General features: G+C 37.9%; 2 protein-coding genes across 2 annotated transcripts in view; both read right to left on the minus strand.

Annotated features, from left to right (window-relative positions):
* The window catches only part of ppp3r1a (protein phosphatase 3, regulatory subunit B, alpha a), a 33,898-nt gene extending 17,956 nt beyond the window's left edge, over positions 1-15,942 (minus strand). Inside the window, exons 1-2 of the mRNA XM_014974778.2 lie at positions 15,666-15,942; positions 4,219-4,258 (exon numbers count right to left, since the gene is read on the minus strand). Of these exons, the coding sequence (XP_014830264.1) occupies positions 4,219-4,258; positions 15,666-15,668 (43 nt within the window). The 5' untranslated portion in view covers positions 15,669-15,942. The remainder of the gene's footprint in view (positions 1-4,218; positions 4,259-15,665) is intronic.
* Positions 15,943-20,662: 4,720 nt separating this feature from the next.
* On the minus strand, positions 20,663-23,979 carry cnrip1b (cannabinoid receptor interacting protein 1b). The gene is made up of 3 exons (XM_015011880.2): positions 23,444-23,979; positions 21,509-21,653; positions 20,663-21,076 (listed from the first exon to the last, which is right to left on the minus strand). The coding sequence occupies exons 1-3, from the start codon at positions 23,620-23,622 to the stop codon at positions 20,912-20,914; spliced, it is 489 nt and encodes a 162-aa protein (XP_014867366.2). The 5' UTR covers positions 23,623-23,979; the 3' UTR covers positions 20,663-20,911.
* Between the last annotated feature and the right edge of the window lie 896 nt (positions 23,980-24,875).

Here is a 24,875-nt window from a genome sequence, read left to right on the forward strand (position 1 = left end):
ATAATAATATGTAGAAATTATGTAACGATACCTTCAGTATTTATCCGTTTGGTTTGAAACTCAAAGATATCCATAATCACCCTCTTAATAGGAAGATGTAAAAATCTGGTGTTTTTATTTTATTTGCTAAACTTGGAGTAACTGTATTTCCAGGCTCATGCAGAACATTTAAGAACAAGAAGTCATGGCGCATGGCTAGTTGCTGAAGTTACAGCAAAGCTCATGGAGAGAGAGAAGAATACACATAATAAAAAATAAAACTTCAAAGCAGAATGGTCAGAGCCTTTATTGGTTGAGTGTTCAGTCATGCCTCATTTGAATCCCCCCCCCTCCTCTCTGTGGCGGCCTAATCCGGAGGGATGCCTGGAAGGCCAGGCCGGCCAAGGTCCTGTCCCCCACTAAGTATGGGCAAGCTAGAGTGTTGTCCTCTTCACAGCTCTGCTCACTTTACCAAGACATATCACTCTCAAAAAGTTATGAAAAAGTGTCTATTTTTTCAACATTTGCACATTCTGCAATGTTACACGTACAAACTTTAAGAGATTTTATTTGTATGATGTGATGGACCAACACAAAGAGCATTGATGTGAAGCAGAAGAAAAACAAAATGAATGGGCTTTCAAATATGTCAAGTAAATGTTTGTGTGAATTTGCATTTAGCCCCAGAAGCACACTCTGTAGAACTATGTGCTAATGTTGCTAAGTGAGCATCTGGAGACTAAACATATTGCTCGTTAAACTTTGAGAGAGCAATGTGGGATTTATGACTAGACTTTGACTGGAACCTTCTTACACACTGATCCGCTTTGATCTCCGCTGTAGTTCAGGTTGCATGTTTTGTATCACTGTCCTGTTTTAACGTAAACCATTACCAAAGTTTGGTTTACCAAAGGTAAACCAAACTTTGGCAGCTGTAAGTCTTTTACAGCTGCCAACAGGTTTTCTTTCAGGATTGTGGTTTTTGCAGGTTTCACCAACTCAAATTTAAGACTTTTTTTAAGACCGTTATGGATGGAATTTAAGACATATACATGTCAAAAGAAATGTACAAAAATTTGTCCAACTAACTGACGATAAATTTGCACTTACCCAAGATAGACGCAAGAATGCTGGCTTGCTAGTTAGCTACCAAGGGTATGTAAGCAGTGAGTCATGCCCTGCAATGTAGATGGTTGCATGTGACCAAAACATTTGCTGGACAGAAAAGTCCCACTTGAAAGGAGTACATGGAATAAACACGATTAAATAGTCTTGCAAAAACAAAATTTAAGACCTGTTATTAATGTATTTAAGACCAACCTACAGCTTTCAATGATTTTAAGACATTTCAAGGCCTTAATTTGAGATAGATTATTTTAAGACGTTTTTAAAGATGCATGGACGCCCTCATCTGTCTGATGTCTTCCCATCAACTCTGACAGGTTACGCCAATCTGCTGGGGAGGAAATGCTAAGTGCTATTAGCAGGTATGCAGGGAGATGGCGAGTGACAGAAGCATCGCCAAGAAAGACAAAGAATGATAAAAAATGATAAAAAAATGATGTCGTGAAATATCCACTACATGCTCATTGAGGTCACAGGCGATGTTTTGATTCTCCTTGGGAAAAAAAACTAATTTATCTGTGACTATTAGTGCATGAATTAGCTTGTTACAAGGAAACATATTTTGATTAACATTGCATGAAGAATAAGGAAGTGAAAAAATAAAAAATTGATAATCGGTTCTTATACATTATATATTTTATTTTAAAAAAGTATTTTAGCTTTTTTATTTCTCATTCGTTTTTACATTTAAAAAAAGTTTTTTCATACTTCAAACTTGAGTCTAAAAGTGATGTTTATGTGGCACTGCATTTTAAACAGTAAAATATCTTCTTATTAAAGTAACCAAACAGTGTTTTTTCTCTTTCACAAGTTTATTTTACTAGCTTAAGTAGGTACTACACCGCAATATTTTATTTGTATACGCAATTGTCAGAATAATCAATAGATTAATTGATTAATAAAATCCTCATTTGCGTTAAACTTCTCAACAGTTATACATCAGACCTTTCTCTGTGTTACTTGGTTCTTCATAATCAATATTTGTTTAACAAATGTTCTCCAATACTCAAACCTTCACAGATAAAATGTAGATTTAAAAAAAAGTGGTATGAATAATTCTGCACAGTATGTGGCATCATCTAAGTCTATAACGGAAGTCGAGTTGGTGTTTTACAAATCCCAATAAAAAAATAAAAAGCAACTTTATCCAAAAACTACATCATAACAAAAAAATAATAAAACTTAGCTCCTTAGCTCTGATCAATGTTACAGCATAAGATTACCATTTGAGAGAATATAGGATGTTTTTCCACACCTCTGCCTCCTACATGCCTTTTAAAACTGTCTCTGCAGCTATGTTCAAAGCCCTGATGTAAAAATTACTGATGGTGTGAATGACTGATGAGGTCAATCTATACCGAGTCGCAGTCCCCAAAGACCACCTACACTGCATAGGCACCAGCCACCATCTGCATGCTCATTAACACAAGCAGCAATGGAGCCTTTAAGCTGGTTATTAACAATATCCAACTGTAAAGAGTGTATTCTGCAGCAGAGTGTATTCTGCAGCAGAAAGAGGATGCTTTAACAAAAACAGAGGTATTACAGATGAATCTAAATTATTCAAACCCATGTGCAAATTCAATATTGGGCAATAAGCAAATTACCCAAGAAAAAAAAAAGCAAATAGAAGGATTTTATCCATACTCAGCACTAAATTATATTTTCAACAGCCTCAAAATTATTCAACTCCCTGAGCAGATTTCCTTGTAAGAGCACAAAATTACAAATGAATTGTTCCAGCGCTGTTTGAAGAAAGACTCTTGACTGCAACATTTCACTGCATGTTAGGAATATGGTCAAAAATTGTCCAAAAAGTTCAGGACGCCATTAAATTGCCAAAACAAGGAAAAATGATTCAAAAAGTCCCTGAAAATCCCCTAAAATTTTACCTGGAAGTGGCAGAAAGAGGAAGAGGAGGTGGATAGTTGAAACACTGACTTATTAGTTCTGTAGCAAGACTTAATACCTGCAGTGAAGCATGGTGATGGCTCAGTGACGCTCTGTGGCTGCTTTGGAGAATTTAAGTGAATGGTAGATGTTTGCTCATGGGTGAGGCGCAAAAACCCAGAACTTAACATTGTCATCATGAAGGGATTGAATAGTTTCAATTTAGAAAACTCTTCCTGATTGATTGATTGATTGATTGATTACAAACAATAATAAATCATGTTGATTTATTGCCAACTATACCAATTCCATTACCAGAAATCGATATAATTAGCCAATTGTAGACTTATAAGGTAAAGGTTTAACAAAATAATAAATGTATTTCATAATTTTCTCAGCTTTACTCAACAATTTTGTGCTTCAATATATTAAAACACACAAAAGTAAAACAACACCGTTTGCTTTCAACATGGTGGCAAAATGCACATCATCATCTGGATCCATGATCAACAGTAAAACAATATTACATTAGCTTGTGTGCTCTACAGATACTGAGCAAAGTGTCAGTCTGCTGTGTGAAGTTACATAACAACTGGAGTAGGCAAAGACAGGAAGGGTGCCTTCCACATCTAAACCAAAAGAGATTTAACATGATGGAAAATTTCAGTACTAATTCATATCTGAGGGTTGATTTGTTTTTGTTTTTAAACCATGATATTTTTGAAGAAATTAACATTTACTGAATAGACTATTCTAAAAGAAAACTAAGCTAGTAAAATGCTACTAAAGTTAATCACAGTTATACAGGTCATAAGGTCACGAAATGCACACACACAAAGAACTGCTTGTACTGTGAAACATCAGCTCATTCTTTAAACACCCTGCATTCAGGCTTCGCTAATAATACACAAGGTGACACAGACGCATCGATATGAGTATTTGGGTAGATGTCAATATCTGATATTAATAATATTGTTATGTTGACCATGATACAAATGTTAAGGTCAATCTGTCATGCAGAGGAACTGATGGCATAAAAAGTAAGCTGGTCAAGTAATGAAGGAAATGTAGTAAAACGAAATATATATGAATATGTTCCCTTTGTCCCAGAAAAACCAAAATATTTATAATCTTGTCAATCAGCCCTTCAGATAAAAACAATGGAAGCTGTAAATATTATTATAATTGATAAATCAAGCTGAGGCAAAGATTAAAAGTACTTACAGTGTGAGCACATCTCCAGGGGGTAACTGGCTTCATTTCCCTGAGAAATAAAGAAAGAAAAAGTTAGCCAAAATAATAATGAAAGTTAAGCTTATAGTTCAAACGGTACGCTTTCATTTTATACATTTCTTGCCTCTTCACTTGTTGTTCAAGATGCAAAAACCTCAGATTTAATTAAGGTGGTTAGACTGGCAGATGTTGAAGCAACCACATGCCCTGCTGATTTTACAGTTCATTTGGTAAACCCTGGTACACTGAACCATGCAACAAAAGGGGAACATTTGCTTCATACCAAAGATTGATGAACAGGCTGGTAATATTTCCTGTTAAAAAAAAAGATAGGGTATACAGTTCAACCCATTTTATTGATTTGGAACCTATATAATAAGTACAAACTAAAGTCAAACAATGGAGAGCAACGCTTGAAGTGGTGTGAAAAGTTATTTTTTCAGTTTCAGATAGTTTGCTTCTGCTCTAATTAGGTTCCCTGCGGGTGCTTTGTCCTCTTCACTTCACTATTTGAACCACAGAAACATGAAACTCTAATTTGAGTTAGTCACTTTATTAGTCACTTGGACAAAGAAATATAAACTTTACTTTTTAATCAACAAATAATCACTGCAACAGCTTTATTATTCCCTAGCATCTGTGTGTAGTATTTCACTTTTTTTCTACATGCAAATGTACATTTTTGGTGCAATTGTGTGTCAGAAAAACATGATCACACACAGACGAGGCACATGCTTTTCATAAGAGTAGCATCAACAAGTCTGATGAGAATATAAATAATGTGTTTACCACACTATGTCATCTTTACCCTGCAGTTTAATTCAATTAGCTCAATGAATGCGTCACTATTGACACATCCTATAGATATACTACACCAAGGTAATTGTGCCAGCTCAGTGCAACGTGAACTGGCAATGTCCCATTTCTGTAATAATGCTACACGACTGCCATCTGCTTTGGAATATTTTACATACAAGACGAGTGCTCAAACATTTTCTAACATCTATTTCATCCTTATGGGGTGGCTTAAGGCAAACTTTACAAGCATTTTGCTTTCAGAAAATACAGTTTTCAAATAGTCATGAAATTGTGAAAGTACAAAAAAATCTTTGACGTTTTACAACAAGTAGCGGTAGTTTTGTCTGGAAAAAAACAAAAATTTCGAAACCACAGCCACATGAAACTACACACTCGTTATTTTTGAAAACATTAACGATCATGTGTGCAATTTCTTACAAAAATTTAAAAAAAAAATTGCTAACAGTTCTGAATGTGTTTGTAAGATGGATACAGTACATTAATAGTAATAGCATTTTGTTGGAAAGCACTGCTGATAAGATTCTTTGTATTCAGACAGGTTCTAACAGGTTTGATGTGCTGAAAGGTGATCATTCCAGCCCTTTGGCATTTTGCACTGGAAACCTTAAAGACTTCTGCTACGCAGCGTTTGCTATCAATTAATCTGAAACGCCTTAATGCGTCTTTCAATACATTTCAACAAATTCAACTGCTTAAAACCTCTGAACTGTCATGAGGACACCAGTGTCCCTGTGAACCCATTGACTTCCAGGTAGGTGTATTTGGGGTTACAGTTACAGGATTATATATTGATGGTTTTTCAAAGCCAAGTACTTATACTGTACCCAATCTTAAGGAGCAAGACCGAGTCTCTCGACAGAAATAACATTTTTGTGAAATTCTGGCTCATGTTCAACCTTCACATCAGCAGCATCCCCATTACATTCGACTGCAGTGTCAACTAAGGTGGTCGGATAATTGGCAGAGTGAGACCAAACACTTTTGTGTGGAAGCCAATGAGAAAAGCCTTTACTAAAGTGGTAGAATTGATGGGATGCATTCCCGAAGCCAAGTAAGAGATCCAACAGGCCAGGGAGCAATCGATCGCTCCTCCAAGGATTGCCAAAGCAAATTTCTATTTGCCAAATCTGCAACAAAGTTGAACGTTTCTATCAGTTAAGTCTAAAGAAGGACAACATTTTGTTTCAAGACATCAGTTCCCCATTCCAGCTGAACAGTCTTTTGATCTATTTTACTCAATGGTCCACAATCAAGTAAAGTTTGAACCAACGTAAATGCCAAAGCAGTTCAAATTAACAAAAACAGAGTCAAAAAGTTGTCATATCAGCTTAACTCTGTGCTGTAACAAAGAGGAAGGGCTTGCCACACACAAGTTGAGGTATTTTAAGAGTGACAAGGAGAAAGAAGTGAGACGGGATTAACCAGGAGAGCGCCTTAGCATTTGACACCCTAAAGGGAGAGTGGAGTCAGCGCAGAGATCAATGGTTGACATGTACATGGTTTTTCTCTGAAACTGCTTCACATTGGCTGAGCACAGCCAGTTCAAGAGAGGGAAGTTTTGGAGTAGCTCGACTGGTGCTGCACAGCACTGCTAGTATCGCGTTTGGGTGTCTTTTTGTCGTCGCTGTCCTGTCATAGTGGCAATGTGATACTTTATTGATCTGAACAGGGAAAAGTCCTTAGGTTTGTTATTTTTCTCCCTGCTGCAGAGCTCAGTAAGCTACAATATGCTACATTTCTACAAGGACAACGGATGAACTCTTACAAGGGAAGAGCACCAAGAGTGATTCATTATACATCATGTAATTTTAATAAAGCTTTAATCATAAGCTAAAAAACACAGAGGTTAAATAAGCATTGGGTAGCTTGACTCTTAACTACAACCCAGACGTTCATTCTCGTTTAAATGCAAACTGCAGGGTCTCTGCAGGTAAAGAGACTTAGGGCAAAGGAGATTTGGTTTGAGGGATTACAGGTTAATTGACCAAGGCGTTAGTTCCCTTCTGTGGCCATCAAGGAGTAACTCTTGCTATGTCTTCCTGTGACAAACCATTTCATTGCACTTGATGCTCAGATGGGATAAAAGGCATAATAATAATTTTAAAAAAACAAACAAAAGAAAAAGCATGAATTTCTTCCCTGCATACATAGAGAAACAGCGGCAGGGAGGGATGGACTAGTTTGCTCATCAATAATGCATGCTTCATTCAGAATCAATTAGACCAATGCGCACAAAACACGTTTTGCATAATGAAGAGTCTGGCAAAGTGGCTGGTTCAGTAGCAACACTGCAGCCGACCCAAAAACCCGGCTAATTATAGATCTGCAGGACTCGTAACATGAAAGGCTATTACAGTGCATGCGGCTGCAGAGCTGAAGTACTTTTCTGAACCTGTGTTCTCCTCTTTTTAAAAAAATAAAATAAAGAAAATTGGCAAATCAAAATAGCAGGAAATAAGTGACTACCAGCAAGTCGTTTCATCCTTTTAATAGATTGTGCTATAAAGATACAGGAGCATTAGTCATCAAATATTCCAATACTGACTGTCAAAGAAATCAAACCGTTTACCCCAACTGGGGTCACGGTAAAATGAACTAAAATGTATACAACATGATCGGGGGATGCTTGATTTTGACCTCCCAGCAATTTTATTTGCTTCCCCCTTAAAGAACTGATATTATGGGTTGCATAAAATTTGTTTCCCTTAAGTTGTTTGACAAATAACTAAAACACATTTACTTTGAAAGTACATTTATCTAATATTTTGCTCCATTACTTAATGTCCCTAGGGCTGTTGTAAACGAATATTTTAGTAATCGAGTAATCTATCGATTATTCTTACGATTAATCGAGTAATCGGATAAAAAAAATTATAAAATGAAATATTGGTAAATCTGGCATAATACCGGTGTTACTATCAGATATCAATATCAGTCCAATTTTTCATATTTGAGCATCCCTAACAGTTGCTTTTTTGTAGTTTAGAAAACTAACCTGTAACAATAATAGCTCACTTTCTAAGTTAACCAGAAGAAAAGTTATAGAAAAATCTGAAATTATATTGAATTTAATAACAAAGAGGCAGGCTCACAAATATGCTTATAAAAATGTCTACAATCCAGCTTTTAGTTTATGTATTCATCTTCAGTGAGTTTAATAGATTAATTAAACTCACCTTGCCACCTAACCTGTCACGCTTTGGGTTTGAAAATACGGGAAATGCCGCCTGCAGTGGGAGGAGAGGGCGAATGAACGAACATGGGGTGGAGGGGAGGAAATAGACCAGCGGACTGACGAACCGTTAGACCGGGGGACGAACACGGGGGAAGCAATACGGGATATTTACGACACCTTCACTGGTCACACTCAGAAACTCATCTACCAGCCATGTACGATGCGCTCCGCCACCCGTTTCTTCAGACCGGGATATGAAATGTATTGTGCGGTTCGTCGGTAAAGCTACATTTACACGGTAAGCATCAGCTACTCAGCCGCCCGCCCTGTTCAGTCTAGCCGCTCACCTCTGCGCTCTTCCCGCCGTTCGCTTTCAGCCAGCAGCCCCGGAGGAGAAATGCTGCCGTACTCCAGGCATTCCCCCAGTCATTTTAAGGATGCTTATTGGTTCCCCAAAAACGATAAAAAGTCGGGCATTATCATCAATCAATAAAATCCCCACGGGCCAATCTTGAAGATTGGACTTTATGCCGCTGAGACTTAGCTTTTGTCAACAACTCAGAGGCGGAAGTGAGAGCTCCGCGCAACGCAAATGAAGTCCCGGCCGGAACACGGTGCGCTAACTAATAAAACATAAATTAACGAAGCTTCGAGGCAGGTAAATTTTCCTCGAGGAATTTTAGTAATCGAGGTACTTGAACCATTTGAGGAATCGTTTCAGCCCTAAATGTCCCTGCAAAAATGTCCAACTATAAATAGCACATAGACATGAATATTATTGATCAAGTAGGATGTTAGAATGTGATAACCTCAGGTTGTAGCTCCACATCCCATCTTAAGATTTAACACTTCCAGGTCCTTGTGTAATAAAACTAAAAATGGTTAATGGCTGTGGAAAGGTACTTTTTTACTGTAAAAGTTAATGGAAAAAAACCTGGAAGTAAAAGAAAAAAATTGTACTTGTCAAAAACGTGAATAAAATGCAGTAGATACACAAGCACAACGCTTAGAAATCATTGTACAATAAACAAGGAGAAAGTCATCAATTAATCTAATCGTTGGTGCTCTGTTTATTGGTTTGAATGGAATAAGACACACTGGGCAAGACCACACAATGCATCTCAACTGCGTTAGGAAAATGTTCCACTCCTGTCTCAGAAATCCGCCTCATTTACCTTTCTAAAGCGCTATTAAAGTACGATTACAATGTAGACGTGAGGGTTGCCAGTATACTTGTTTAGTCTGGCTCACAGTTTTCAAAGTTACACAAATGAAGCATTTATGGTTGAGTACCAGCCTGATACAATTACAGAACAGCCAAGGGAAACAAAGTCAGAGGCAATATGTTTGGGGAAACCCAACTTTTACATTTCTCTGTAATATTCCTGCACAATATTACGACACGATACCAACAAGTACTGTGTTTACCAACAAGTACGTACTGTAGGTCCTAATATGCAAGGCTGATATGTATACCATCTGTTTTGTACTCAAGTAAAGTAAATAAGTTCCGACTTAAAACCACAACATTCATGAGAGCTCAAATTGATTTGTTTAGAATTTTCTCCCGGCTCATTTCTCTCTATCAGGGATCACAGAACTACACGCCGCCCCCACACAACCATGTCTGAGAATATCAAGCTTACGGGAGAGCTTTATGATAGACTGAACCAGTTAAAGAGTCAGAGCAGATATGGGCTCTCTGCTTTTCTTTAAACAGAAGTTACTTTTACCGTTTTTCCTCTTTATACAGATGGGGGGACACAGAAAAACAAGCAGCAGGGAATTATAGCTGTTAGCCTGTCTAAATAAATGTTTAATCTCACAGGTTAGCAACATAACCAAGAACCTTTTCAGAAAGGTTTTTGGTTATGTAAATTCTCCCCTCCGGTTCAGTTTCTGAGCCTGATGTGTGGATGTGTTTTCAGTGTTAAAGTCTCTCTGTTAGTGGATGTATGTGTAATTTCTCTGTGTTAAGCTGCAGCAGTTTTAGGAGAAAATATAAAAAAATAATTAGCACAATCTGAGCTGCCTGAAGGAACCCCAGCTCTCAGCCATTACTTGGCCTGACTCGAGCCTTTGTACAGAGTTTAAAGCCCTCATAATGCTGTCAACCAAACAACCAGCTGTCTCAGTCAAGTTACGCATCAGAGTATCAGAGGAAAATGGTATTTTTTAATCAAGAACTAGGTTACAAGACAAACATTCTGATTAAAAGACTTATTAGATACTTGAGCACTTATGCTAGCATTTTGTTAAAGGATCGTTTGTAAGTCCACATAACAGCTACTGATTTTAGAACGGGGCTCATTTCATTTCCCCTTCTAATAGTTTTGTTAGGGAATTTTTTTAAAACATATTTAAGAAGGTATACCAGTTTAAAAGAAACCATATATACAGTAATTTATCTACTTTTGGTTTTAATGTTTATGTTGCACATCTTAATACAACAGACAACATATTTAGCAGGAAGTGAAAAATATAGCATTTCTTTGCTTCAGCAGATTGTTTAGGTAGTTTGTCCTCAGCAGGGGCAGCTAGAGATGCTAATTTGATCCAGTTAAAACCCATCAACCTTCCATAAGTTCTGCTTTTTGCCATTAGGCCTGTCATAATACACAACAAATAACTTAATCACATGATAAATTAATATTAATATAATTTATCTATTGCTTTTATTTCTCTCTCTCTACCAAAATCTGGAAGACAAAAGTCTTCAGTTTAATGATTTGGTCTCAACTAGCCCCCTTTTTTTGGAAGGACAGTTCCGTTTAGTCTTCATAATTCATTTTTTTGTTTGTTTCTGTTGTTTTCTTTATTTATTCTCAGATAATTAAAATGTCTTTGGTACCTGTGTTAAATGTTCATTAGAATTTAAAGATTATTGATCTTTGAGAACGTGCTTTTGCATTATTATGCCATTGCCGTTATATCACTTGAAAATGGTGTCAAAGCAAGAATATCATCGTTTATTGCAATAACTTCTGGGACAATTTACTGTTATTGTGACAATTTATGTCACAATAACATATTTTGTAAAATGGGTTATTGTGACAGGCCTAGTTGCTGTCTGTAAAACTTGGACATGTCCTGCTGTAAACCAGACATAACGAAGACAGGCTGACCTCAACTAACCTGCTAAATGGTACTTGAAATATTTGCAAATAGTTGTTTACTGGTGACGTAGAGTTTCAGCCCGTGCCAGTGACACCTGGCACGGGCTGATACTGTGCATCTGCTGAAGGCTGCAGATGCGGAGCGGTCAGCGAGGACAGACAAATCCAGATTGAGTAGGCTGGCTGGGAAGAGCAGTGTGGATCACGTCGTGTTGATCATCACTTGTGCTGGAGTTTCTCTGTGGCTTTTATCTCTTTTACATTAGCTACAGCTAAATCCGTATGTGGGTGGCGCTTGATTGCTAGGCAGCATATGGCCCCCTTAGCATCAGATCATTCCACTACATGCTTTAGCAACTGCGAGGCTCTAGCTCCAGTCTAGCCTTGCAGCAGAGATAGATCCATCCAAGACAAACAATAAGATGGCTGAGCGATGTGCAAGCCTCAGCGTCTACCCTTAAATGTTAGTGCAGTAGAGCTAATAGAAGGGAAGTTTAGCTATTTTTATTGAACAATGACATTTTCAATACAAGGAAGCTCAAAAAGCAACAGCACCAAAACTTTATCATTGATTTACATGTAGTTCCTGACTGTATTATTTGATAAAAAAGGATCAAATTGAAATCTATTTATTTGACTTAGAAAGTGTTTGACTGGATTGAATTGAGTTTTTTGTAAGGTGTTTCGAGACGATATTTGTTGTGAATTGGCGCTGCATAAATGAACTGAAATGACTGAATGAATAAAATCTCCTTAAAGTGATTAAGTCAATATCCATTTGAATTTGGATTTTAATTTCTCCCAGTTTTTTTGACGTTTACACAGGCAAAAACTGGGTCGGCGTCATTTACAATTTAGAGAAAATAAAATATCTAAAGTAGCAATATTTAGATTTTGTAGTAAAGATTTGAAACAAGATTGTACAGAGAGAGGACAGTTTTAAATGTACAGACTTTTAGATCGTGCAGTTTATGTAGCTCCTTCGTGAATTTCTATTTTAGCTTGGTTAGAATCAATTTGTGTTTTTGTGTGCGAGTCTATATTTCATATTTTCTATAGATGTCTGAAGTGTTGCCCTTGTAAAGATTTTGTTCAGCTTCTGACCACAAGACAAGAATGGTTAAAAATTTGGCTGAAATTTTTTTTTGGAAATTGTCTGTTTTCCTTTTATCAAGGCAACAGTCCAAACCTTTTTTATGTTTTGGATCTTTAATAATATACACAGTTTGTTTTTTGCTGAGCAGGTAAAACTAAAAACAAAGTAATTTTTGCATTTTTGTTTTGTTTGTTTAGTGAATTTTATGACCTGCCAGTAGTTAAAATTAGTCAATTTTAACTACTGATAAAAAGGATCAAAAAATATCACTGACAGTGTCTAAACCACCGTCAGTGGTTCTTGCATTGTGATACGCAGATCTGACCTTCTTTTCATGGTGAAACAGTGACACATCTGACCTGTCAGGTGGAGGGAGATCAGACATGATTCTGTGACCTTATTCATGTTTTGAGCTTTTCCTTGTCCATGTTCATCTTTATTATAACGACCCACTCTCATTCTTCCTCAATGTTTTATACATTTATGCAGCCTAAACAAATATAGCTAGTTGTTATTTTGCTCGACAGCCTGTTAATCACTTGTTGGTTGTACCCTAATGTACATTTTGAAGCAAACTTCTGATTACATGTGTATGACAAGAGTTTCTTTAAAAGATCATAAGATCAATACACTGAAAAATATTTACCAACCAATGACATCTTAATATTTGCACAAAGTAATCCAATAACATGCAATGCAATTGCCAGCTCTCCCCTGTAGGTGAAATTCTGGGTCCAATGTTGCCCTTTGAGATCTCAAGATATAAAGGGCATTATAAATGAAATATATTATTATTATATCATTTATGACATAAAAAGAGTAAAGTCAATATTATTTAGATCACCTGCTGACAAATACACCAGCTGGAATTCATTACATTCAGCAGAATCACTTTTTAAATTATGTAGGACAATAATTTCATCTCGTCAGACGAACAACTCTAATGTTTGCATTAGTCACACCGGCATCTGCCACTAGCACTGGTGGATCTTAACGGAGCATCCAGGGTGTTCCCCAGCTGATTCACCTCTGAAAATAGCCTGCAAACCACACCTACCTGGCACACCAGGGATGATGTCATCTACAAATAACTGTCCATGCAAAACCTTATCTACAAACGGCAAAAACACGAAGTCTAGTTATTTATAACTGCGACGCGCCACAGGAAGTTGGTTGAACCGTATTGTCTCAATCATCTGCCAGCGAGTTAAATGCAGTCTGTTAAAAAAAACAGCAGAGCTCGTCCTCCACGGTAGAACTAGTTCCATGTGCGAGCACCTATAGATGCACTTTGGGGCCATGTGCCCACTTCAGGACGATTCAGACAGAATATGGCGACATTTTCTGTACCTTATTTCTCACCGTGAACAAACATGTAAAGACTAGCACTGAAGAGTCTGAAAGTCTTACCATGTTAGCTGCGGCTTACTGAAACCATTTCAGTTATGCCGGCTAATACAGCAGCAATAGTAAACAAATGAAATCTAACTCGGCTAACTAATCTAACAGACATTATTTCACTGTTTGTTTGTTTTTAGAATCTGAGCTACCTTGGGAGATCTTTTGTTTAAAATACCTAAAATCTCTGAAATCCAACCTGAATTGTTTTACACTAAACTGATATTCTATAAACACTTTGATTTCTGAAACATTTTCCTCCATTTGTGATAAAATAGTGTAAAAATTATCCACTTAAACTTCAGCAGTTTTGTAGCTTCAGTGTTTGACCCTCTGTAAAATGATTTACATGGCAGTTAAATGCAAAGATATGTAAAGTTTTATAAATAAAACTGTACAAATAAATTGTACTCGTCTTTTTTGTTTTTACTTAACTGAGAGGTTGAAACTGTGTGGAAATAGTCCAGTTCAACTTCAGTGTTGTACTGTTCCCAAACAGTAAATGAGGGAATTTCAAGACTATATCATGAAAGCATTAAATAATACCTCCCTAACTTTTGTGGGGGGTTTTTTTTTATTAAATTGACAAAATGCATACAAGTTCAAGTTTTTTTGACAGATTTACAAATCAAGTTCTTAGTTTTCAGGGTGAAAAGAATATGTGACTTTAGTATCTGGCATGCTGATCACAGATCAGAACTCATTCAAAGGTAAAATAAATAAATTGATTGGTGTGTTCCACACAAAAATTAAAGCTATTGTAATTCCTCAACTTGGAAAAATAAAATACGAGAACAAGAAGACATTGAAATTTGTCGCCATGTTCTTCAGCCATTTAAAAAGGTACCTCAAAAGGTTATTGGCACTATTCCCTGCATCTCAGCTGAACATATATGGATTGAGGCCTAGATGCTATTGTCTCAGGTTCTGGATGGTTGGACCTGCTGACCAATACCTACCCTCCATCCCACAGAACCATGGAGCCATCTCCGCTGCCCTACATTAAATTGTTTTTTACCATTTCCTTTTTAATAGTCGACTTGCTAATTTAGCCGTTCACACTACAGTCATTGTCACGCTCTCTTTGGTATTTCACTGACTCCTTGTAGCATTGTTGTGCATGTATATATGCATATTTTTTTTTAATGCAGCATTAAAGTATCACCATGTTTATGATTATAATGCATTTTCAAATGATTGCCTGATGGTTACTACAGCAGGCGGTGTGTGGCAATGTAGCAATCCTATGGCCTACTGTCAGCTTCCCTAAAAATAAATCGTTGTAAATTGACTCTAAAAAGCCCCAACCTATTATTCAAAGCATATGCAGTAATATTATATAATGCAGTAGTTTCATATACAGCGTCGTGCTTCCTATATGGAAATAAAATGCGCTTTCTATTTAATGCACAGCACTGCCGCTACATGACTAGTCGGTGCATTTTCCTGCTCGGTGGGTAAAAGTGTGCCACAATTAACCGCAAACCCACATGCAATAAGCGGGTATTTATGTCACTAAAACTAATTTGCGAGGCCCTGGTTGCTAATAAGAGTGTGGGCTATGTCGAGAAAGGATGAGAAATATCTGGGCCACAAGCTGCAGGCTACTGTCAGCAGAGCCCTGGGGTATTGGAGCCAAAAGTGGGGAAGAAAAGCGTTTCCTCCTCGCAAAGCTCGACGTTTCTCGACCGTTCACTCAAAGCGAAATACTCATGGCGGAAAAGAAGCTGTGAAAACGCCACATTATTCGACACATTAGAGCACAGGCCTGCCAGCTGGTGTGTTTACCAGTCGGCGGAGGCTGAAAATAGGAGCCGTTGCTTCTGCTGCTTACCATCTTGCGGGTCGGATGATGAAATCCAGGCGATGAGAACGGAAAAGAGGTGAAACAGGAAGAGTCAGCGGGCCGCCGAGCTGAGCGGAACGATACAAAAAAAAAAAACCAACACGGTAGTAGTGCCTCTTCAGAGGTCTGGTCCTGGATTTGTACCCAGCTTTCAGACTCTCCTCGCCGTCTCTCTCAGTAACCGAGGCTTTCACTGCAGTGGCGAAGGGAGTGAGAGCCGCTGGGAGGGGACAGTAAGCGGAGGAGGAGGTTCGGTTTGACAAGCAGGCGGTGGCGGAGGGGCGGAGGGAGAGTGAGAAGGGGGGAGGTGCGGCAGTACTGTACATCCGGGTACTACAAGCTGCATGTTTTTTTTTTTTATGTCCTACACACAAAGCAGCTTTGTTCATGGGCTCCTCCTGGTGGTGGAATCTCAACATTGCAGGGAGATATTTTCCCCAAACTATCGCAAAACTAGAACACCCTGTAAAATACTATTTCTTGAAAATAACTTTTCATATGTTGGTTTCTAACCTTGTTTTTGTTTATTTCTGTAAAATAAAGTAATTTAAATAGGGAAACACAAAAATGAACCCTGTTTTAACCGTCAAAGTAAACAGTATTTAAAAAACAAAAGAAAGAAAAAAACAAACAGTATTCTGAGGAAAAAGTGACCCCCTAGTGCGCAGGGTGGCCTTGTCTTCTCTGAGATGAGCCTCGAGAAAATTTGTTCCACTTCTCACTTTCAAACCCTGAGTTGATTTACAGATGGCACATGGTTCACACCCAGCATATTGGTTAAAGTTTTCAACCCCCCAAAATAACTTAAAGTTACGAATGTCTGAACTTCCTAAGAGTGGGCTAATCTTTGGGGTCTGCACAAGCAAGCAGGGGTGCTTGTGCAGTAATCATTGCGAGAGAAATCATATATTTATCACAGGGCAAGATATGCAATAAAAATGAAAAAGCTCACTCCAAAGAGTAAATTACAGAAATGAAACAGTCAAATTCTTGGACGTGGTAAGAAGCCAGAGTTTCCAGTAGCCCTCAATCCGGAGAGACTCATCAATTAATATTGTTTAAAAGGATTTTTATTCTTCATTTAAGAAGTCTAAAAAAGATTTTTATTGACTGAATCTCAATAGACAAAATAAATCATACTGTACAACAATATAAAATAATGACTGTGGTCTTTACAATCAATTATTTGGTAAAGTGTAAATGTCAAACAGGACTAGCTTTTGCTAAGGCCTTGTAAACTAAAAAGTAGCAGGTTGTCGCATTGTTGACAATCTCACTCTAGGAGGAATGAGTGTCTTCTGTTACCCAACAAACTGGTCACGGTTTTTGACCCAATATTTGGTTAAAACTACCCAAGTTCTTTCCCAGCAGGATAAATCCAGCCAAAGAAACAACCCAGCAGTTTTTGTTTGTTGTGTAGCATGCTTAGTTTTTGCCTCAGATCTCATCAAACTTCTATTCCTCACTCTGAACGTGTGAGTCATTCAAGACAGCTGCAGTCAAACAATCTGTGCTTTTTTGAACAGCCACAGAAGCGTTGAAGGTTGCAACGCACGAAATTCAATACATCAACCTTGAATCTTATAGGATTGCAAAGGACACGCGGAGTGAAGCAAACAGTTGTAGCACTTTAAGACATTAATATTTCTGAAGCATGTTAAATATGAATGCTAGGTCTTTGTCATGTAAAATACAGGACGCCATTTAATATACACATATAAGAACTCAAAGTTTGTTTCTGGTATGAATAAGACGGACATTTCTCAGTAAATATTAAAAAAAATCTGCAAGGAGCATCAAATTTGAAGACAAAATTTGATCACTTTTCAGTTGCATTTAACATCAATATCTATGTAATGCCAAACAGCAGATTAGTGAGAATCAAATGTTTATTTACAACCTTCAATGTGACTTATGCTGACCACAGCCTAAAAGGAAATTTCAAATCATGTCCTGCTGAAAATTTCCTGCGTGAGTTGTGTATTCTTCCAGATGCTGAAAGTTTCATAGAAATGGTATTTAAAAGGATTATTAGAGCAATTAAACCATGTAAACCACTTACTGTGATTGAAAACAACTGACGCAAAAAATATATATTTCCTTTTTTAATATAATAACATTATAAACATCACTTCAACAACAGGAAAAGTTTCTTCTTAATATAAATCCCATCAGAACAGTATATTGCACGTGTCATTTTGTTGCCCTAATATTCTGCATAGATCACTTTAATTCAGAATTGAAAGTGTGTTCTGAAAAAATAAATAAACAATTTGAAAAGAGTTAATGGTTCTCTGTACAAAAAAAATATTTTCTTATATAATGTCACAAAAAATATAAAAGAAAAACAGTCAATAAACAGGTCACTAAAGGTCTAGGCTGGGAATATTCCAAATACAACATTATTTTCCCCCCCTCTCCCTAATGGAGATCCAGCCAGGCCCTTTTAGAAGAGGTAGAGAACACAAACACACTGGAGACAAGAACTGCTTCCAAAGCTAAAACACCTACTTTTATAGTTGGATTTAATGTTCAAATAATGGTATTCAGCATAAGAAAGTCCCACATAGGTAAACATAGAGTGCTTCAAAAAAAGATGCTTTTTAAGTCAGTCAGAACGCACCAAATGTTTAGTCATTTTAAAACTGTGTTAATAAAACTTGATCAATAGGTCAGCAATCAAGAATGCATAAACATGGCTCCAAATATGGCATCACCACCCTGAGGGCATTTTAGATGAAACTTTACATGAGGGGTCTGTTCATCGACTCAAATGTTCGTCCATCGTCTTCCACTTCTTTAAGAATAAGGGTCACAAGGGAACCAGGTCCAGCAGTAAAAACCTGATATTACTCTCATCAGAAACATTCTCCAGTTTGTTCTGGCAACCTGGGGGCATTCCCAGTCCAGAAAGGACAAACAGTCCCCTTAGTGCAGGGGTCACCAACTCCAGTCCTCGAGGGCTACCATCCTGCAACTTTTAGATTCACCTCTGCTCCAAAATGTCTGAATTCCCTCACCCACCAGCATTCATTCCTCTCTGCAATGAGCTGGAAACGAGTAGTTTATTTGATCCAGGTGTGTTTGAGCAGAGACGGATCTAAAAGTTACAGGATGGTAGCCCCCGAGGACTGGAGTTGGTGACCCCTGCCTTAGTGGATTCTGAGTGTGCCTTGAAGTCTCCTACCAGTGGGACATGACCATTTATTCTCCAAATGAAGGTCCCTTGATCAGATCATCGAAGTTCAGGGTCAGAAAGTTGATGGACTTGAAATAAGGAAATTCATTTTTGACTATTTTCTTACTGGAACATCAATTGCGTTACTGCAGATAAGGCCCCAATCTATCCATCCATCTCCTGCTTCCTCCTACTATAACTTAGAAACAAGACTCCAAGACTCCATGATACTAGAACTTCTCCTTTGCAGGGCAGAGAGAGAACCTTGACCAAGAGAAATTATTCCTCAACCCTGGTCCCTACAACCCACTGTCCTCCATGTTTTAGGCATTTCCCACAAGCAACTTAAACAAATGAGTTGTTAACAGGCTTTTCCAATCATCTGAATCATGTGGAGCAGATACACATCTAAAAGATGAAGGACAGTGAGCTGGAGGAACCAGGGTTAAGAATCACTGACCAACAGTAAGCAGATCATCATTTTCTGAGAACCAGGGTCTCAAGCAAAAAGGAGTTGATTCTCATCCTGTCCACTTCACAATAACCCTCAAGTGAATGCCAAAAGTCATTGTTTGAAGACATCAAAAGAACCACATTATCTGTGAAAATCAAAGATGAAACCCTGCAGTTTGCAAACCACACATGTCCCTCTTGTCGACTCTGCATCCGGATTCTAGATAAGAGGCAGACCAGGCAAAATCCAACCACCACTGGGGTGTTTACGCAGTTCTTGCTTTGGCATCCTCTACCATCACCCTCCACACAAAGAGACAGCTGATCGGAGTATCCAGTAAACTTTCTCAGGGAGACTTAGAGGTTGTATCCCTCTGAAGTCAGGAAATACTTTCAGATCCTCGTTCCAAAAAAATACTATACCTACTCAGTTTGCCACAGCCATAAGTCCTTTTTGAACCATTAGAAGAGGCATCTCGTTTATGTAACATCTACACCCTTCAGTTTATTGGTACAAATGTCCTAGACTCTATAGCACCCTGCTGCCAAAGAACCTTTTACATGCCAACCATTGCTGCCATACTGTTAGTCTCCCCCCACCCCCCAAATTCTCACACATATTTTATGGCAGTGCTTTGTAGACAGCTGGGGGATGATTATTTGGGTGCCAGTTAAATAAAAACTAGCAAATACAGCAGGCATAAGGAAGGTGTGAAATTATGGATTTTAACAGTGCAGTTGTTTGACTTTTATGCTGGCTTTTGTTGCTTAATAGATATTTTAAAGCTAACAATGGATATGAAAAATGTGTACAAATAGCAATGTACCCCATTTTAAGCTGCCCCAAATAATGTATGCCTTTGATTGAAAGGCATACATTATTATGCCTTTCAAAAATGTCAGACAAATTTTTTTTGGTAAACTTTTCAATAAAATCTCCATCAATTTCTCCTTCCCAGGGTTTTTCAAAAAGCTAGTGCTAATCTTAAGCACTAGCACTATGCTAATAGATCCTTGGGAATCATCTTATTGGTGCTTAAATACTAGATTATTTCTCCTGTATGTGACTAACTGTGTTGTCTTTGGTATCTTAGATTGAACTAAGCTTATGAATGGTTCTTTAAGTTTCCTGTTGTATGAACAACACTGAATCAATGGAGACTTTGTGACCAAATATCATTACTCAGCGCTAAGTAACTTAAACAAATCAAATAAATCTCAAGAAATAAGAGACAGCTCAAGACTTTTCTCAGTACTGCATGTAGCTTAAAAATACATACATATCCACATAACCACATCGGTAGCACCATCTGTAAAACACAGACTCATCACACTCATCGTAAACACAGGTAATCTTACACAACTACACAGTACTGTTACACAAAAATGTATTTTTTCCACATTTGAGGGACAGAATACCAGAGTGTAAATGAAAAAAAAAAAAACTTTCCAAGGAAGTTTATGTAGTCTTTTACATAAAATAGCAAGAGTGTGGGTCTGTTTCGGTTGCAAAGAGCTTCACATTTTCTGACACTGACAGAAGGTTGAAGGAGGGAGGACTCGTTAACGCACGCACTCGCGTCTTTTGCGTCGCCTCTGGCCGTCAGACGAACATCTCTTTGTTGATCCACATGAGCGTGCGCGTGTCGTTGGGTTTGCATTCGTACTCGATGCTGTTAAAGCTGTTGCCCCACTGGCAGTGGTCCCTCTTGTTGTAGTTGTAGAATTTCACCTGCCACACGGTTTCAAAAGATCCAGCCTCTGTGAACTGAAAGCACAAACACACGTACGAGACATGCACACCTTACGGTCTGAGCATCATCGAATTTCTTGCTGTGAAAACGTGATTATTAATAAAGGAAACACCTCACGCACATCCAGTTATATAGTACATTTTGTGGAAAAGCCTTTAAAAGTGACAAGAAAGAGGAACACATTGCTAGGACAGATGCATCATTATAAACTTCTACAGAGCTTATGATACCACAGGATGAAGGTTAATGCGGAAATGCGGGAGCCGTTGCAAGTGTACTGTTTAAGTGTACTGATTTATGTTATATTTTATGACTGCTCTAATTTGAATTTTGAAGAGAATACAGACACAAATATCAGATCAGTTGTGTCACTGACGATAGTGGAAAAAGCCGATCGACCCACACACTGGGTTCATACTCGTCAGACGTGTGCAGTACACCCATACCTGTATATTGATTTGAACTGGCTGCCTTTCGCCACTCTTTGTGTGTGCCACCCCCTCAGTATCATACTGACCGGTGTAAACCACAGACTGGGGGTCTTTGGATTGTTGCTCCAAGGGAAAGGTCACTCCACCCACACTCATGGAGCTGCAGGCAGAAACACAGCAAAACATACTGAAGACATATGCAGAACCTTGCAAAAATATTCATTTTGCCACGTTGCTGCTACAACTATTTTTGTGACTAACCAGCACAAAGTGGAACAATTCTTCTGAAACAGCTCAAGCTCAGTCAAATTGGATAGATAGCATCTTTTTTAGCATCAATTTTCCATTTTTTTTTTTTTTTACCAAAGATTCTCAATTCTATGTTTTGACTAGGCCGTTCTAAGACATAAATATCCTTTTGTTTAAACCAGCCATGCCCACCTCCATCTCAAGAGCTACTATCTTGGGACTTTCATATGCATGTTACACTGCAAAAACACAAAATCTTACCAAGTACTTTTGGTCTAATTTCTAGTGGAAATATCTTATCACACTTGAAATAAGACAAAACTAACTTTAAAGAAAAACACAGGAGCTTATTTTAAGTTAATAATTCCTTAATACTGGTATGAAAGTACTAGTTCCACTGGCAGATTATTTCACTTAATATGCAGGGAAAAATGTCTTATCAAAAGTGACATAATCTGTCAGAGGAACTAGCACTTAAAAAAAAACAATATTAAGCTCCTATGCCTTGCTAAAAAGTTGCTTGTAAGTTAGCTTTGTCTTATTTCAAGTGTACTAAGATATTTGGACGAGAAACTAGACCAAAACTATTTGTTAAAATTTTGTGTTTTTGCAGTGTAGTTCTCAGACGCAACTGATCGCATTGAAAGATAAGAACTGAAGAGTCTTTAATTAATAAAAAAATGATTTCTCATTCATTCAACTATTTTGCTACAATGCATAACATACAATCCCTACTAAATGTATTGTAGTTTGCATATTCATTAAAATATAAAAAGCTTCAAATCGCGTGAGTACTCTTTCCAAGCAGCTGGACATCGTTGACAGATTTTTTGCTACCGCCCCACTGACAAATCAGGTTTGAGCTGCAGGCTCCCCCAGCTGTGCTCTGTGCCCCACATTCAGCTGAGCAGCTCTTCTGCATCATCCCATGTGTGACCTACATTCACATAATTCTTATTGAGGAGCATGCTCAGGGATGTTTTACAGAATTACGGCCAAACATCCGTCTCTAATCCGTGTTTGGAGATGGCAGTACAACTGTTCTGATTACATAACCAGGAGTCCAAATCACTAGAGCCCGGTGACACAACACCACAAAGGCCCGCATCCCAGAGTAATCCTTGGTGGATTTGACGTGGAACCAGGAGGTGTTTGTGTTGCGTTCACGTGCCGCACGTAGAGTCAGCTTTAAACTTGCATCGATGACCTGTGGAGCCCTCAAGACCAAAAATGTTGGATCAATTAATAATAATAATAATAATAATAATTGCAAAAACCCATGCACACCAAAAAAAAGAGCTGATCAGTCTGTATCAGCAAGAAGCCATAATAATAATAAAACAATTTATTTTTTTAAACTACTTTTTTTTATATAATAAAAATGCACAATTTCCATTGTCCGATGGTCAAATAGAAAGTACTCAGAAAATGTAGTGCATATGTTCGCAGCGTTTTTATGAAGAAATATCTAATGGAAAAAGTCACTAATCTGAGTTGAAAATATTCTTAAATGTATTTATTTTAAAAAGAAAATGCAGCAGCAACCTCACAGAAAATATTCAAATACTAAGCTCTAAATTTTCGCTCTATAAAAAGAAAATTTGAATTTGATACCTGTTGGTTTTGCCTCCCAGCTTCACCGGATTTGCCCCCTTTTTTCCCCTCCTAGACCAGATAAGGATAATCCATGTGAATACCTACGTGGCCTGGACCGCTCCCGGCTTCACCACCACTTCGATCTTGTACTTGGAGCCGGTCAGCAGCTTGATGGTCCGCGTCTGTCCGAACCGAGCTCCGTCCGACTTGAAGAACACCGCGCTGTTGTTCGGAAGCATCTTCAGGGAAATCCCGATTTTGACGATCTGGGGAACGTCGGCCATGTTTCCATGCAGCCGGAGAGGACACCTTGGTGCGGGCTGTGATTTTAGCGCAGGCGGAAAGAGTCAGGGTGCGCCTCAAGTGTCGCGATCAGATGGCGGAGGTGCCGACCGAGAAGCTCGTCGGGCGATAAAGCGCGGCGGCACATTTCCGCCTCTCTCCCTCTCTGCGCGCGCGACGCCGCGTAATCCACTCCAACCCACAGCACGAGCCTAATCCCAACCCCAACCACTGCTCTCCTTTTATAATAATAATAATAATAATAATAATAATAATAATAATAATAATAATAATAATAAAAACCTCTCCCTCTCTCTCACACAGCACACTCCCCCACTATATGCTATGGCGCCCACTTCTCTCACTTCTCGCGCGTGTCTTTGCTGGACAGCTGTCCTTGGTGCTGAATTTGTGTTCGTGGTGTCTAGAAACACTCATGGAAGACACATTTAAAACGAATGCATTGTATCGGTTACAAATATAATTTATATTCATGTAAACATGGCTACAACAACAAAAATACGTTTTTTTTTCTTTTTCGTAATTGCTTTTAGCTATCTGTAAAGATGAATAGTCTATATATGCTGATAGGTTGATAGCCAAAAGCTTATATATTTAATCGTAGTGATAACAGAATCTAGGTTTCACAATCTAACTTAAAGATTCCAAACATCTTTTTTGTATTAAAATAGATATTGAGACAAAATATTATAATAATAACCAGAACTGCAAGGGACTCTTTGGACCTTCTACAATGACTCTTATTAACTTTGGCTAAACATTAAAAGGAACAAATTAAAACAAAGAGAGAGACTAAGGACAAAGGAACACTGAATAAAATAAGAATTTTATTCGGCTGTCCTGAGTTGTAAAGGTTGCTGACCCCTATCTTAGGTTCTGCTGGATCGCTGTAATGCGATTATTTTACCACTAGAGGTCAGGCTTGTACCACAGCGAGAAAGGGGTTTTTAAACGAAAGAGACGGGGTGAAGATCGAATATTCGAATATTCATGCAAAAAGAAATGTGCAATAAAGTTGAAGGAATTTATGCAATCAGTTGTTGGACCTAATACTGTGGGATGTAAAAAAAGAAAACATAAATAAATAAACTGCTATAACTACTACTACTACTACTACTACTACTACTAATAATAATAATAATAATAATAATAATAATAATAATAATAATAATAATAATAATTTGTAAACACCAATACTGGAGTCATCAATAAATTTGCAGAGATTATGCTGTGA

The sequence above is a fragment of the Poecilia mexicana genome, unplaced genomic scaffold, assembly GCF_051168715.1.
Source record: "Poecilia mexicana isolate PSO_F unplaced genomic scaffold, ASM5116871v1 scaffold_15, whole genome shotgun sequence".
Lineage (NCBI taxonomy): Eukaryota > Metazoa > Chordata > Actinopteri > Cyprinodontiformes > Poeciliidae > Poecilia > Poecilia mexicana.

What these genes read in the sequence shown, in the direction of transcription:
- cnrip1b (XM_015011880.2), bottom strand. Translation starts at nt 23,622, where the DNA reads ATGGCCGACGTTCCCCAGATCGTCAAAATCGGGATTTCCCTGAAGATG. An exon ending in CCGGGAGCGGTCCAGGCCAC is followed by an intron (nt 21,654 to 23,443) that starts GTAGGTATTCAC and finishes TTCTGCCTGCAG; the next exon opens with CTCCATGAGTGTGGGTGGAG. An exon ending in CAGTTCAAATCAATATACAG is followed by an intron (nt 21,077 to 21,508) that starts GTATGGGTGTAC and finishes TTGTGCTTTCAG; the next exon opens with TTCACAGAGGCTGGATCTTT.